The sequence below is a fragment of the Bombus vosnesenskii genome, unplaced genomic scaffold (assembly GCF_011952255.1).
Source record: "Bombus vosnesenskii isolate JDL3184/JDL3185 unplaced genomic scaffold, Bvos_JDL3184-5_v1.1 scf7180000016274, whole genome shotgun sequence".
Classification (NCBI taxonomy): Eukaryota; Metazoa; Arthropoda; class Insecta; order Hymenoptera; family Apidae; genus Bombus; species Bombus vosnesenskii.
The window spans coordinates 1,373,426-1,390,169 of NW_022884343.1; the positions used below are offsets into that span (position 1 = coordinate 1,373,426).

At 35.6% G+C, this 16,744-nt stretch overlaps 1 protein-coding gene and 1 long non-coding RNA gene across 8 annotated transcripts in view; one reads left to right on the plus strand and one right to left on the minus strand.

Moving 5' to 3' along the window:
* Positions 1-992: 992 nt before the first annotated feature.
* LOC117242425 (plasma membrane calcium-transporting ATPase 3) overlaps positions 993-16,744 on the minus strand; it is an 83,688-nt gene continuing 67,936 nt past the window's right edge. For 3 of the 7 annotated variants that reach the window (XM_033509074.1, XM_033509073.1, XM_033509071.1), the window contains one exon: positions 4,992-5,070. In XM_033509074.1, coding sequence (XP_033364965.1) covers positions 5,061-5,070 — 10 coding nt within the window. In that variant the 3' untranslated portion in view covers positions 4,992-5,060. Of the gene's footprint in view, positions 5,071-10,053; positions 10,123-16,744 lie in introns of those variants that run through there. The other 4 variants (XM_033509070.1, XM_033509069.1, XM_033509068.1 and 1 more) reach the window with 3 other exon arrangements.
* On the plus strand, positions 6,940-9,907 carry LOC117242429. Its single transcript, XR_004495262.1, has 4 exons — positions 6,940-7,915; positions 8,735-8,922; positions 9,373-9,614; positions 9,687-9,907. It is a non-coding gene; the product is annotated as an uncharacterized LOC117242429 (long non-coding RNA).

Here is a 16,744-nt window from a genome sequence, read left to right on the forward strand (position 1 = left end):
AGAATTATTTTATACGCCAAACATAACCTATACATATAAGAAAAATTTTGAGCATGATAAATGCCCCTAGAGATCGATGACCGATTAAAGGCGCGAGAATACTATTGTATGTATATATATAGTATATATATAGCATATATATATAGTATATTTACATCGTTAGGTGAAGACAGCTCGATCTCGTTACAGGATCGATAATCAGTTCGAAGCACGAGATGGGAAACGACGTTTACGGATCGATGCAATATCATACCGCTGCACGAACATGATTTTTCTCACTTTCATCGTGTCGATTAAGTTCACACTTTATATTCTATCCTCTTCTTCTTTTATTCATCCTCTTCTGTCTTTTATTCCATCTTCTTTTCTTCTTGCTCGTAGCAACGTCGAAAGGAAACACAAAAGGTATAGAGACGTCCCCGGAGCAGAGTGGCCGATTTTACAAGGATTCGCACCGGTGACGATCGTCGCGAGGTATATACAAGGACAGTTTCTCTTTCATCAACTTCGATGCTACGAGAACTCAACTATATATTTTGTCTCAAGAATGGCCTCGAATAAAACCTTACACACGAGCAGCTTCTATGCCGGAATATCAAGCTGACCACAGTCAGCTGACCATATTTTTCTCTTCTCGTACTTTTATCTCGTTCGTTCTCCCTTACTCTTCTCATAAACACGCGACTCGTCCGATAACATCGGTCTGTATCGAGAGAGGACAGCATTTTTGCTCGTTTCATTTTATAACAATACTATTTACTCTCATTCTGTATTGGATATCGAAACTACACGATTTGTTCCTCCTTTTTTTTTTGCTTTCCGTGTACGACATTAGTTTTTTTATACTCTACACAATCTTAAATAGTCGCGAAATGCGTTTAAATATAGAGTACAGAGTAAGAACAATCGGAGCGTATAAAGATGCTTAATGCAGTTTAGGGACGGGACAAGAGTGACGAGTCGAGTTTCGTTCATCTTCTATTTTTTTTGCATTTTTGTTCATCGTTTTTATCTCGGTATTTTTTGTTCTCTTCGAGTTCCACTCGGATGATCGTGCGATCTCGACGGCGGGCAAGAAGAACGTAAAAAGGTATACAACGAGGATGACAATAGGGTGAGAAAACGGCAATAACGAGAACGGTGATCCGAGCATGCAGAAACTTCGATAACAGCAAGATATCGATAACCTGTATGTGTGTGTGTGTATTTTTTTCCATTTCTCATTGATTCTCGATTTTTTCGTATCTTTTTTTTAAGAGGATGTTCAATGCCCACTTTTAACGACAACCGTAATTATAACAATCGACACTAACATTTTTTCGTCGTTCGGCTTTATCTTTTTTTAATCTCCCGCTGTTGCGGATTTTCCAAATTTACGGAATTAATTGCGGGCAATATTTTCACCATTCGTAAGACGCGATCGTGTCTATCAAAGTCTGCGTGAAATTAGTAGCGATCGTTCCTTTCCCTTTTTCCCTTTCTTTTTTTAAGGATAAGTTTCCATGAAATATGTTATTCTATTTCCATTTTCGTTCTTTACATTTCTAAGTTTTGACTAAAAAAATCAAAAGACAGAGAAAGTAGAGACAATACACATAGGCGTGCATGAGTATCAGTGGCAAGGATAAGAAAACTAGGGCTGGAGACATAGAGGAGCGAATAAAATTAGACAGCACATAGAGGTAACAGTCAGAGTGATAGAAACGGATTGTAAAAACCAAGTAAACAGAGATAAAGATGGAAACTTAACGATAATAATAATAATAATAATTTTAACGATAATAATAATAGTAATAAAAAAATTCATGGTAGATATCAATATTGGTTTTCTTTCTTTTTTACAGAAAAAGATTAGAAACAATTGTGAGGGGGAGAATGACGATGTAGGTGACTAATCATGAGACAAACATAGTACACGATGACGGCGAGGACGACGACGACGACGACGTCGGCGACGATAGCATCGTTGTATATATATATATATACGTATATGTGTGTGTACCGTTTACAGATATCCATAAGAATAGCGCGTCTTTATAACTGGCAGTGTAAGGCATAGAGTGCTTAAGACTAGAATACGGTGCATGTAAATAGGCCTTGTAAAGCCTTTTCATCTTTTTTTTCACTTTTTTCTCTCTTTCGAAACTAAGTCCTATGATTTATTTTTTTCATTTTCCAAACGGACCTACGAAAAAATTTGTCCGCGTGAACGCAACACGACGAATTAACGAGCTTCCGTGACTCGAGCGCGCGCAAAAAGCAAACCACCGTCGTACCCCGTATACAAGGGGAATACCCATCGTCCATCTTTGTTTTCACGTTTCCCCCGCCATACCCCTCCGCCCGCGCTCTTTTTTTTTAACATCAGCACACACACACACATCGAACGAACTTTTTAGAAAGCTACATGTACATATTTCAAACGAATATATATATATATATATTAAATATACATGTATATAATGTCCATATATACATATATATTATAAGCATATATATATCGGCTACTGACTTCATGGAGACTTGGTAAACACACATTACGTTTTTCTTATTATTTTTTCCCCATTTTTCTTCTTATTTGGCAGCGGTTCCCATAATGTAATTCTTTTCTTATCTTTCTTTCTCAGTTAACTAAAAACGCATAATGTATTGTACTCGGTTTGGAGTGAATATCGATTATCGATATTAATTGTAATCCAATGGCGCAAGAATACTGATTTTTGCATTAACGAAAAGAAGTTTGTCCCTCTAGCGACGTACACGATTATCGATCCGTGCTGTCGAAGATCGCGGGCACAATCGAACAGCATCGGACAATGGAGGTGTCATTCAAGATATATATATATATATATATATATATCGATCAGAATTTCGACCGATGGTCGATACACGCACACTTCGTTCTCGATTGAAATCGATAGGTCCTGAGAATAATTACAGTATAGCCACGTGAAGTAAAATTAGGAAAGAGGAAAATATGTAAATGTTTAAAAAAAAAAGTAAGTGAATACATATGCGTGTTAGATTCGCGGCGAATTTCAAAACTGCATGGCCAGACACGTTCTTTTATGTTGTTCATATATATATATATATGCATATATAAATATATACGCATGCTTCGGCGAGCAGAGAACACAAAAAAAGGTGTCTCGTTGAAAAAACGTGTTTAATAATTCTTTCTCTTTTGGGTGGATCGTAGCTATATATTTATTACTAAAAGTACATGCAGGTTTTCGTACCGTGGCGTGATTAACGTCTTTACTATCAGGATCTTTGTATCGATTTAAGCGTAATAATGGCAATGTCGTGGCATTCGTTTCCCATTTGTTCAACCTTTTTTGGTTTCCCCATTTTTTACTTTCGTTATAATATTCTTACTGTTAATCTCCCATTTCTTTCAATTACGCGGACGTAACAAAGAAGAATCGGTGCGACAAATTATCTTTTTTTTCATTCCATCACCTCATTTCCCTTTTGCGATTTTTTTTCGCTTTTCTTCTTTCTTATCCATCATGAAATCTCGTTTTACACACGAAGTAAGGCTAAAAGACAATGCGCAGTTCTTTTTATATTTTTCCATTTTTTTTCTTAAACTTTGTTTTTCGGTAAGGCACCCCCAGTGCTGAGTATATTCACGGAAGTATTTAGCAATACAAACTAGTGACTAGATCATGTTTAAGTCACGCGAGGAAGAGAGACAAAGATAGCAGCGAATATAACAAAGAACAGAGAAAGAAGAAAACAAGAAGAACAATAGTACAGTGAATACGTATTGTGCGAGGCAGAAATAGAAAGAGAGATTAGGAAGGGAAACGATAGATAGGAGCAAAAAGAAGCCAATGAAAAACAGAATGACGTACGACGAAGGGAGCGAAGAAAAGTCAAGAGTAGGAAATTGACCAACAGCGACACGAGACTCCAAACAAAAAGAAAGGAAAATCCGTTTTCCCAGCAGACGCGATCTTAAGCGAGTCCCATGTCGCGTCGATGGAAACAGTTTCTTTCGAGCTAACTTTGTTCGTTTTCGTATTTCTTCCCCTGTTCTCTCCACCTCTGCTACAATTTCATGCGGTGCAATTTTATTATAGGAGAAAAGAATGAAAAAAAGGAAAAAGTACCACGTAATATCGTAGGAGAGGGGGGCGATGGGACGAAAACGACGTAACAAAGAATGAAACGGATGAAACTGAAAAAAAGACCGAATATTCGGTGAGAGAAAGTGATAGATGCGCAGAGAGCGAGGGAAATAAGGAAAAATGAAGGAAACGTAAGTAACAACTAAACAGAGGAAAGGCAGTGGTGCGTTACTTTGGTATTTTATAATTGGTGTTTCGCACGGATCAACTGAGATGTCCGCGGCAACGTATCGTGGGCAGAAGGTCATCGTCATCGTGTTTTTATATCTTCCATTTCATAGCTTTTTTCCTTCTCTTCTCCCAGACTGAACACGGCATGACCGACATACGATAAAATCGTCCGTTCTACTATAATCGACCGCCGATAACAAAGCACGAACAGAGAGAGAAAATGACGAGGACCTAACTCGCGAACACGATTTTTTTTTATTGTTTCATTCGACTTCGTTTGACTAGGTTAGGAATACGATCCCCTTTCTTCCTTTGTTGTCCAGGAAGATCAATGCACACGATTTTCGTCCTGTTTTTTTCATTTTTGTTTGTTTCTTTTTTTTCCAAACGCGCTGGCCACGAGAAAAACAAGGATGAGGATGATCAATTTTTCGTCGTGTTTTACACATCGTCAGAGAGGATCGAACATAACACACAGCTTGATGAAGACTGTCGTCGTCGTGATGGCTGCTGAGATCCACGCCATACTTCTCCTGTTCTAAACGGCGGTTTCGGTGTGACTGTGACTCGACAGCCTTTCCACGTCTATCTCGGGTATGGTCAGCTCGTCTGGGTTGTTGTCGGCGTATTCGATGCTGCTCGTCTGCGAGAGCCGCTTACTTAAGGACGACTGTTTTCTCAGTACCTCCGCCAATGTAGTGGTGCTGTGCTCGCTCGTGTAGCGCGCGTCTAGGCCCTGCCGAAATGCGTTCACTACGCGGATCTGTAACCGGAAACCTTTCTGTCAATACAGAGCCTTCGTATCCCTGGCTATGCCACGAGCTTTGGGAGAAATACACCGTTAGATAAATCCACTTAGGTAGTCGAGGTTGATCCTCTATCCCATTATACCCATCGACATTCTTTTCGTTTCTCCTTTGTGCTTTCAATCCTAACAAATTTCCTTTATTTCGTTTGAATCTGAGAAGAAAACTAGTAAGAGTATTTACAAAATCAAATGATCCCTAATAACACTAATTTCCCCTAGATTTAAGTTTATATTCTTTTTTTCAAAAGATCAACGATATCACTTCTTCCTTGGATTTTGAGACATCGAATGTCGAGGGGAAAAATGCATGTGGCTCAAAAGCAACAGTAAGTGACCAACGCTGGAAAGCAGGATTTTTTTTAACAAGTCACGGGAACAAGTAGTGTCTAGGTATTTTTTAGTTAAATCGTTATTTGACGGATATGATGATCAACCTCCGCAGAAACAGATTAGGGAACAGTTATGTAGATATATATAAATATAATTATGTGTATGTATAAAGAGACAGAAAGCAGCGGCCACACGAATTACTAGAAGAACTAGCGGGGCGTTGATACCCTGCACGGCAAGGCAATAATTAGACAACAGAATTTGAAGAGCGACGTCGATGGTATCCAGAAATCATAGGTTAAAAATACTTCCTTAGTAACAGATTAATCTGCTCACAAAATTTTCTTAATCTAACTTCTTCTTTCTTCTTATCTTCCCTGTTTCTTCCAACAGAATAATTAATTCCACGACCCATAGACGTCAGCACCTCAAATTATACTTGCAATGTCACGCAACACCACATGCACCTGTCGATCGTGGAGTCCTCCACTGTATCTCGTTTCCATATTCCATTTTGGTAACAAGATCGACTATTGCTTCAGACAACGCGCGATCATCGATGCAGGAAGCGGATATGCGAGGCTGAAAAGCGTCTTCACCTCCAGCTTACGTTAAGCGTAATCTCAACTATGTCTATATCAGAGATCCCTCTGTTTGAAAAAAGTGGCAAAAAACAAAAATCGTTGAGTCCTTTATAAAGCTATTCTAAACAAAGCCAACACAGATACTACGTTTTTGGCAAAAAACACACTGTCCAAAAGTATACGCGTCTTGAGGCTGGTAGGACGCTTTTAATATCAATATAGCGATAGAAAAAAAAGAAAGAAAATTGGAATTCCACGCATATACACTTGCATCGTTTGGTGAGCTGTAATACAGCGTGACAGATTGCATACTGCAAGAACTTAGCATGCATTGGCGTAGTATCACGTAACCGATGAACATTGCTATATCCAAATCAGCCAAAAAATTTACCCCCGGATGGAAAAAGAACAACCCCCATCTGAAAACACCCGCGAGAGGTAACTTGTTTATTTTATTATTTTTCTCGATATAAATATATCACAATATATTCTATATATATATATAACAGTAATATCAAATATATATATATATATATATATATATATATATATACACATAGAATAAATCTCTCTTTCTTTTTTTTCTTCCTTCCTTTCTTGCATTTTCATGGAGGTGGCAGGAAAATGTGTCGCGTTAATGATTCACTGTGTATATTATAATTCATTTTTTCTAGATTCTCTTTTTTCTTAAATCATTTCTGATTGCTTTTTTTTTATTGTTGTTTGACAGAAAACATTGAGGGAATACTTACACGATGCGCCGTGGAGAGAGGTCCCCTAACCAGGCAGACAGTCAGACTCTTTAACCTGGTCGAATATCCGGTTTAGATAATGTGTTTCTCTGGTACTTTAAACATGCATGCTATACCACGCAATGCGCTCTGCTGATCAACGATTCTCCCCTCCACAGGGAGACAACGATCATCCCATTGAATTTGTGTTTTTCAGTTTGTCATTTTTCTTTTTTTTCGATTTTTCAGTTCTAAGCAGCTCACAGGTCAGTACACATGGTCTGGTGATTCCCCGCTTCACGAACGAAGCGTCTGCCCTCTTTACTCTCATTACTGAATTACGTAGACGCCCGCTCATAATTATATATAGAGAGAGACACGCTAGTAAGGTTAAATTTACCTTTTTTGAAGTTGGTACAAAAATAGCACTGAGATAAGAAGAAGATTAATTCTTGTCTCTTTTTGATTGTTGCAAAAGCTTGAAAGAATTGGTATGTTGGTAAAGTACGCAAACTTATCGACAGCTGATAAGTAATGACGAAATGGAGGGAAGTCGCATCAATCGTGCCGCTAAGATCAGCCAGAATGTACAAACTTATTACAAAACAGAGAGAGAAGGTGAATGGTGGCAAAGAGAAGTAAAGAAGGATCTTTCAATCAGTTCAAAAAGAAACCGTAACACGTCTTTGAAGATCATCAGAGAGGTACTAAAATCAATCATATATCGCTCGATTACATTATGTTATTCAACAAAAAAAAAAAAAAAAAAAAAAGAAGAAAATATTAATTGACCCTGACTTGGAGAATTATTTATGAGCTAACAAAAATTCTATCTGATACTCTACAAAGGTGAATCTTCGCTTCTCTATTTTGACGATCGATCGATATCGAATATCCAGAGAAAAAAATAATTCTTTGTATAATTCGACTGTAGAAACTGTCTTGTAAGCTAATCATAGCGTTAAACTTTCAGAAAAAGAGTGTCACTTTTAAGGATCCTTCACAGGACAGCCAACTTGCATGAATAAAGATATCCAGTATTGCAAAGGAGTACATATAAATCGCACACCGCTTTGCCAGGGACTGTAATTTGAAAGTATTTGTGGATCTGTGTTCTATACATAACGACCGGAAATACGTTCACTTAGGAAAAATGTAATTATATTAAATGTACTATAAAACACGTGATATAGTCGTAATGCATGGAACATTAATAACGTGCCTGCGAACACGACGTGGATCGTGTGAATAAAAGTATGGATCATGAAAAAATGTGAATGTGGTATGTAGTAGTACATTGACTTTCGTTTGAAAGTTTCTATTGGCCAACTTCTGCGGCCATATTGTAAGCGACACTTGAAGTTAATATTCGATCGAAGTACATTGGTTCAGTCAACTTTATCATAGTGACCATTTTCTGCAAACAAAATAGTAGAATCGACAAAAGAGATGATGAAGTTACGCGAACCACGTCGTATCATAAATGCAATCAAAGGTATGGTACTATTTGCTTGCATGTAAGCATAGTTAGCCGAAAGGTCAGCAAAATGTTTGTGAAGTACAAAGAAGATGAGCCCTTGAGGTTATCAGGGCAGCAAATGGTACTGATTAAATAACAGATTTTTAATTCAGATCTATTCAAAAGGATGGACAAATGTCCTGTGAAATTAGGGGAAATATCCCTGTTAAGCAATAAAAGAAAGATCTCGATCGAGCTATGTCCATTATCAATAAATGTCGCAACAAAGAATTTCATTTCGATGAAAAATTTTCGATTATATTCGATTATCTCATTTTCATAATTATTTTAGTAATTTTTAATAAATTTGTTTGTTACTAAAAGCAAATTCTAAAATATTATTTTAGATCTTACTAGATCTTGTTTCCAGAGAATATTTAGTAGTATTTCAAATTTAATAATGTTCATAGTTCTAGCTATTTCTGGTATATTAATGAATCGTATTTTTATCTTAGGTTTATTAAATATTGTCTTTTATCGAAACGAGAAAGACCGATTGATTTATCGCAATTTCTATAATTTTCGAAGACTTGGAAAAAACAGGGTAAAATCGTGACATACGAAGTAACAGAGCGCAAAAATGCAGCGTGCCACTGAAAAGGTTAAGAGGAATTCTTTGTTATCGATCTATCGATAAACAATAGTAAGTTCTCGACACCAGTGATGATCTCTGATGGAACTCTTTTCACAAAATATAGTGATATTTTGTGAAATCCCCAAAATTATAATAGTATCTTAGTGATAATAGTTTTAGTAACAATTATTTTTTTATGTAAGTAGTATTTAACGTGCGTAGTGATTAACAAAGTTGTCATTACTTAATTTAAAATAAAGCTATTGCTATATATATTTACTATAATGAACAAATATAGTACTAATAACTTTATAGTTGTTACTAATGGAAACAAAGTGCTACGTTTTTTCGTAATCCAAGATAAAGAAACACAGTACTACGTTAGTAAAACGGATACTGTACGTCCCTAATTGCTTACAAATCTAACTGAAGCAGTTCTAGAACATAGTCTATTAAGACTACTTTCAAACATCTAATATTTAAAATAAAAGAAATTAACTTGTAATCAAATGTCACCAGGTGTCGAGATCCACAAAGAAAGAGAAATAGTTTGAGAAACAAAAGCGGCCAAACAATAGCTCGTGCGCACGCGCGCTATCATAGAAGTATTCTATGGCTGTGTGTGTGCATTAGGGGAGATTCATACGTGACTAGAGGATGTCGCAGACGCATAAATCAGCGAGAAAAAGGGGAAATAGGGACCTGTCGATATGTACCACTAGTAAAAAAATCCCTAACCTTTCCATTGCTTAAGATTTCTGGTAACTTTTATCACATTTCTTTTAAAGATAGTAAAAGAAATCTTATAATTAATAAAATTTTGTTTATTTTAGATTGAGTCAGAAGGAAAATGAAAAGGCTAGGAAAGATTAGCAATACCAACTTATAAAATAAAAATAGAAGACAAAAGGGGTAGAAAGAATGCGTGTAAAACGAAAAGCGTGTGAAAGAAACAGAGAGAAAGAGATAGTATTAGACAGAGATAGAAATTCTGTATGTATGTATGTCTGTGTAAAAGTATGCCTGTATGTATATGTTATATGTATATGTGTGTGAACATAGAGTAAAAACAGTTACAGTAGACAGTTACAGACAGACAGACAGACAGACAGACAGACAGACAGACAGACAGACAGACAGATAGAAATAAGATAAAGATCTAGCGAAAGTGTGAAAGATAGAGCAGAGAGGAGCGCTTACAGCTTGGTCTGTCGAACTCTTGCTGTAGGGTACTGGTATCAAACGTTCCTGCAACTCGCCACCTATTACCTTCAAGAGTAAAGGATAATATCATGGTTATAACTGGATACAACGAGCAGTCAATGCACTTAACAGTACACCATTTCTCGAAATATTGGTGTACTAAAAAAAGTAATTCTTTTTTAACATTCCTGAACCTTTGTCCCGGTATTGAATAACACCACGCTCTCTGCCTGTAGGCACCTTTTAACTGATGAAATTATCTCTTTGAAATTTCCCTAAGAATAAATCCAAAGCTATATTTATAATTACCATCCCTCATGGAAATTTTGTTTAGCAGATTATACGAGAAACGATTGAACTGGCCTCCAGGATACCAATTTACTATTTTAGAAACTACTTTGTTTGGTGTTTTGTAAGGAGTATTTACAGCAGAAACAGATATTTAGAGATAGTGAAGCTAAAAAGTGCCTGATCATCAATAACTATTGAGAAAGAAGTACACTTAAAAGTGGTAACCTGCTGGTTATGTATAATCATTATGTATATGTTATTCGCGTGAGTATCATTGGATGTGTAAAACTCGCGGCACTCGGTCGCACGAAGTATATGGAAAAAGGAAATAAAAAAGATAACAGAGATTCATAAGTGGAAACCGAGAATAGCTCATACATGCAACGTAAGATATAACAACCTTGAAGATATACACCCTCGTACGATATGTTTTCCATTTATCATTTCTAAACGAAAACTGTTGTAAGAAATGCCTAGCAATGTATGTATTTCCCTTGTTACATTGTTTGTTGATATTAACTTAACAGGTGAAAATCCTACGGCGAGTGAATCCTATTACAGTGTCAAATTAATTAATTAACCCAGTGAGAGACGAGTTTCATAGATTCCACTTATCTCTGCACTTCGAACTTCTCGAGACCTACCCAGTGAGTTACAAAGACACACATATATAACAATGATCTTTATTACATGAAGTAATAATAGAGTATCTTCTGTATAGCGTCACGAAATGGTGAAAGTCTAGGACAATGAGTGAGTAGAATAAATCCGAGATTAGAGTTTAGAAAGTTCCGTAGAGACTCAATCTCAATATAGTAGAGTACTGCTCATCTAGTTATATGCATCCCAATAGAGTACCGCGTGTTTAGTTGAGTATATAGAACACCGCGACGTTCAGTAACAAAGTAGTCTACAGTAGAATAATCAATGACTGGCACAGTACCAGCTAGTAGTTAACTTCGTTTTGGAGTGCATCAAATCTGTCACTTTTTTAATAATGTATGATACTTTTTGGCGAGTAGAATTTAAAAATATTAGTTACATTATTACGAGTTATTCATATAGAGTTCCGTTTTCGAGAAAAACTGAGATTGTATATCTGTTAAGTTTGCGTGTATTCCACTAACCGTAGTCTAGAATTACTTTACCCAGTTACTAGCTAGCTACGGTTACCTCCATTTGTGTCTACAAATAATACCAATCAGGATATATATCTCTCAAAACAATGATATCCGCGTCTTAGAACTGAGAATTTTTAATTCTACTCGCTAAAAGCTTATCATATGTTGTGAAAAAGGATCACAAATTCGGTATGTCCCAAAACGTTCAGCCAAATATTCTATATTAGAGTTCATGTACATTAGTGTCTTAAGGCCATCGAAGAGTAACCTCAATTACAGTGCTGTCCACCAGTAGCAGGACTTCTAATATACCTTCAAATGATTTATATTTATATAACATCCTTTGTTTGATTATATCCATAGAGAGTACTGACAAGGTTTGGCTGTTAAACCTGGGGATGCCTCAGATATGTCTATGTATAACAAATTCCTCTATCATTATAATATATAATTTTTATAAGATATAATTTTTCAAACTTTTTCAACTTGCGAATAAAGTTTCGACACCGTTACTTTAATTTAGTGCTCACACTCTGAAGCAAAGGTATTTCTCTCCTTCCTGGGGAATTTTACACCGCAAGCGGCTCAGTTACGTGTTACGCCATAAAGGTGGGGGGTGACTACTCGAAAATGACCTTGAAGAACCAACATTTGAGAACTCTAGGATAGAATTAATTAGACGTATCTTAGCGATACGTTTAATAACTGATCTGCTGTGTAGGATTCCATCGACTGATTTTTTCTTCTTTTTATTGTATTACAAAGTGCAAAAGCATTAGTACGGTCTTTGAAAATAAAATCAGGCTCTGGAATCCCCGTAAAATCAATCGATTTACGAGCGAGAGTGGTGACTTACGAAACATACGAACAGAAATGTTAGGTGAGCGTGAGGAAAAACAGAATAAAGTGAAAGCTGATGTGCCTTGGTTCACAGCCGGAAACAGTGCTCTTGTGTACCTTTCCGGAAATGTATTTGTTTCGAAGCTTCACATGGCATTGGTGATACAACCATTATTTTTTCAATGCGAATAGAGAGATTGACAATTGGGAAAAATATATGTTCTTATTATGTCAGACGGAGAAAGCAGAAATTTATTTTCATTAAATGAGCCTGCATTGACAAGCTCGCAACTTATTTTTTTTCTATCGTTGAGAAAAATCTCTGAGGAGAAGATGGACATTAGAAGCAGTTGAGTACTTTGCACTTTTCATTTCCTCGACCGTGAAGGAACATCGCGTGTTCGTGCAGCAGAATACGGTTTAACGCAAGCAATGCATAGAAACCACAGAAATGCTTTTTTCAGTGTGAGCATACAGTGGACAATCTTAAGTAATTTTCTCATCTTATACTTAATAAAACGCAACCTTTTCAGGCACTCATCTTCATTTCAAATTCTCTTAATTTCTCTACATTCATCCTTGATCTCTCACATAATGAGATAGTTAAGGAAATGCAGTGCCTAAGAAGTTAATCAGAATGCAGACTTTCATATTTCTTTGGTCTGAAAGATTCAGATTAAAAACAAGGCTCAATATAGACAAAGTGGACTCATGTTGAATTGTAGAGTTTTACAAAGTGCAAGCAGATACAGTGTAAGTTACAATACCAATAAGAAGTGAACAAAATAAAAAAGTTTCTCTATTGCAGTCAACAATACTTTCCTTGAAGTCTCTTTCGCAGTGTTCTTTCTGATTCTGATAAGACTCCTAATACTTTCTATTACGCTGAGAATAATATGAAAAGACATATAGAAGTTTGGCTATAGTGAGTAAAAAAATAGAAATATTATGGCATCGCTTGAAGAGTAAGTAGTTATAGATATATATATAATAATTGGATAGAAAATAATCCACATGGGAGAAAGATTTTCATAGAAAAATGCACATGGACCAGCATCGGTTGCCTTTAAGAATCACTATTTACTTTTATTCACCAAGTCATTGTGCAGATTTGTTTTTTCCATTTATAAGGACGCGAATCGAGAAACGGACTTCTATGACGCGCGCTCTTATTTTCTCCGTTCAGTAGAGGGATTAATGAACTATAAAATCGAATAATTAATCCTCTGCAATAGTTTAGTTAAATTAATTTCACAATATTTACAATTACGCTAACTATTTGAACTTGTCATTTCCTTAATAATAACTATTATTTCATTATATTTTACTTAATAGTCTATCATTGTCATAATCCTTTCTTTTTTGAATTTTTCTTGGAATGAAACTCCCAAGTATCACTCGTATACAAGAACTTAAAGAAATCTTACAGCTTCATTTGTCTCTCCACTTATTTTCTATATTGAATACTGGATCACAAAGAAAATTCTCTTCAAGGTAAGAAATAATTTAAAGAGAACTTATATAACACTGAGTATTTATGCGCTATCAAATAGAATGAAACTTTATGACGCAGTATGTATGTACATGCACTCCAACATCTTTTATGTCATATTTAATCAGATATAGAACAAATTTGTCGCATTAAAAATAATCACACACTTCGTATAAAGAATGTGAATGCAGAGGTTTAATATCACAGTGAAAACGACCGTAATACAAATAATTTTTGACGACATGAAAGAAAGAAGAGAAAATCCAATATATTAAAGATATACCTAAGAATGTTCATGCACCCTCTGCTGACCGGTTTCAATCAAATATAACATTCGGATAACGTGTCTTAAACTTTATTTTATATAATAACAATAATAATAATAATAGTCGCTAATAATAATTAATTAAAAATTAATATATATATATATATATATTATATTCTCTACGTGTATCGTTATAATTGGTAGTCAATCATTTTCATCATTCCCGTATAATAAACTAATTTTAATGCGTCAATATGTAAAACTGAACGTCTTCTCCCGATTGCAACATATTTTCTCTCATTGTTATTTGCATAAAAACGTTTGTAGTCTGCATTAGACAGATAATCCCTTGACAATGATGATTTGCAAATACACCAAAGTTCGCCTGTTCCTTCCTTTTTTCACAACGTGTCACAGATTTTCTTTAATCTGTGTATGTATATTTAATGTGCAGTGATTTCTAGTCCGAATCAAACAGGTGAATCACGACAGAGAACCCTAACATAGAAATGGATAAGAGATAAGAACAAGACAACTTGAACTCCACAATTGGAACATTTGGAAGTTGAACCTTTTTTTCTAGAAGAACTCGAATATGCCCCATGAACAAAGTAGATCTTTCTGTTCTATGTATCAATGAGACAGATGATCATGTGAAAATAAAACCAGCATAAAAGAGGCAGATTTATGTACAGCGGTTAGAATAAAACGTTCGATATAACCGTACAATATATATATATGTATATTTCTTATAAAAGAGATTTTATTTAACATTTTAATGTATCGCAGTTCGTGTAAATTTTTGTATAGTCATCAATGAATTGATAGCACACTGCGTTGCATTAAAATTCAAGCTTTCAGATTCGAGTTTTTCAAGTCTTTAACTTCTTCCAACGTCCCACTCTATGCATGGGTAATTAAAATAGTACCAGAAACACGTTTTATAGAACCAGTAGTCCAGCAGAGCTTAGTTGCAATAGAATACTATGTACAGAATAATCTGGTATTTCACCAACGCAACTGGAATTTAAACTGGGTAGTTTCACGAGAAGGATTTTTCTAAACTATCCACCAGTAACGTGGTTACTTTTGATCGGTGATGTTATGACTCATCATCGCAACCAGGAGAGAAGACCTAACGCTGAGTAGCTGTTTTCTCCTTTCTCGCTTTCGCTTACAGCTCTTTCACGAAATATTAATATCATAGCCTTTCTTTTTTCCCCTTGGCTTTTCTGTTTCATTTTTCGTTTCTCTCGCAATCCTGGCAGTGGATATCGGCTTTTAAGTCGATGTGTTTCACATTGACACACACCTGGTGCGCGAAACGTTTTAAGAGATTACAAAATGGAATAGATAAACTGACTATATGACTCTATCCGTCGATCTGAATCGGATTAAAAAGTAAGTTTGCCTCGTTTCTCGTTCGCTATCCGAGCGCAAAAGAAATTCTGATCCCTGCCGATCATGTTGCTGATAGCTTATGATACAATTCCTGAATGAAACCTTGATCCCTCCTTTCAGAACTTCCTTATAACTTTTGACTTTCTTCCGTCTTATAGCATAATAATTTTCCAATGTTTTGTAACATAAAAGTCAAAATAAATTAGAATTTATAAATACGCAATACAAAATATATATTTAAATACTTTCTTGTCATGAATTAAAAACTTACAACTTTGAATCTTTTCAATTGTCCAGCTATCCATGTTCCAAAATAGACGAATCAAGATTTTATCATGCTTCTGAATAAGAGAAGAAGCTAGGAGGGAGAAGAGGACAGCGACGAGATCCGATCTCACGATTAAGTACTTCCTTTTGCCATTGTCGTTCCATTGATTGCTCCTCGGTAGGTCCTTTGTGCTTTTGAGTTGAGAAAAGAAACGAATCGTGCTCTTCGTGATTCTATTGGCGGACTATGGCGGCCTATAAATCGATTGTCTCATGACTGCTAGCTCTGTTTTCTTGATTTACCGTGCTCTGACATTGTCCCACGTATTTGAAAACCTGTTTGGGTGACTCACGGAGACACAGGTTCTAGAGAAACCGAGCTACAGAAAGATTCCCCTCAGATGCGAAAGTGAAATATTGCAGTTTGTACAGGGTGTTTATGGAGTCTTGATCTACTGCTGAAATCCTTGAAACTTTTGAATATTTATCATTTTGGTGGATTATTAATTAGAATACCATATAAATTGCTTAATAATAGAATTATGAGTATATTTGTCAATTAAAAACTCAATTTAATGTCTTTTAAGTCCTTGAATTATCCTTGCAAATACAACTTTTTCCATCTATATAATTTGTCTTTATTTAATTTTATATTATACTCCACTCAAAATCTCATCGGAGACTCTATTTCATTAAATAATTTTAAGAATTTCACGTTGCTTTAATCTCCAATTTACTTTGAGCACAGTATGATATCAATATCATCATGCACCACCAAGCTTGACAGATGACACTGATTTAATAATTCTGGACGCAGCTTTTTTCGCTACATTTCACAGTGGAATCAAACAGACAAAGACAAGACAATAGAATTCCTGATAATTGTACAAAAGATTAATATATGGTATGAAAGAACACAGACTTTATAAACACCCTGTACGATTTCCTAAATGAACATTAGATAGTGACGATGAACAAGTCAAATGTGTTAGGTCTTGATGATATGTTATG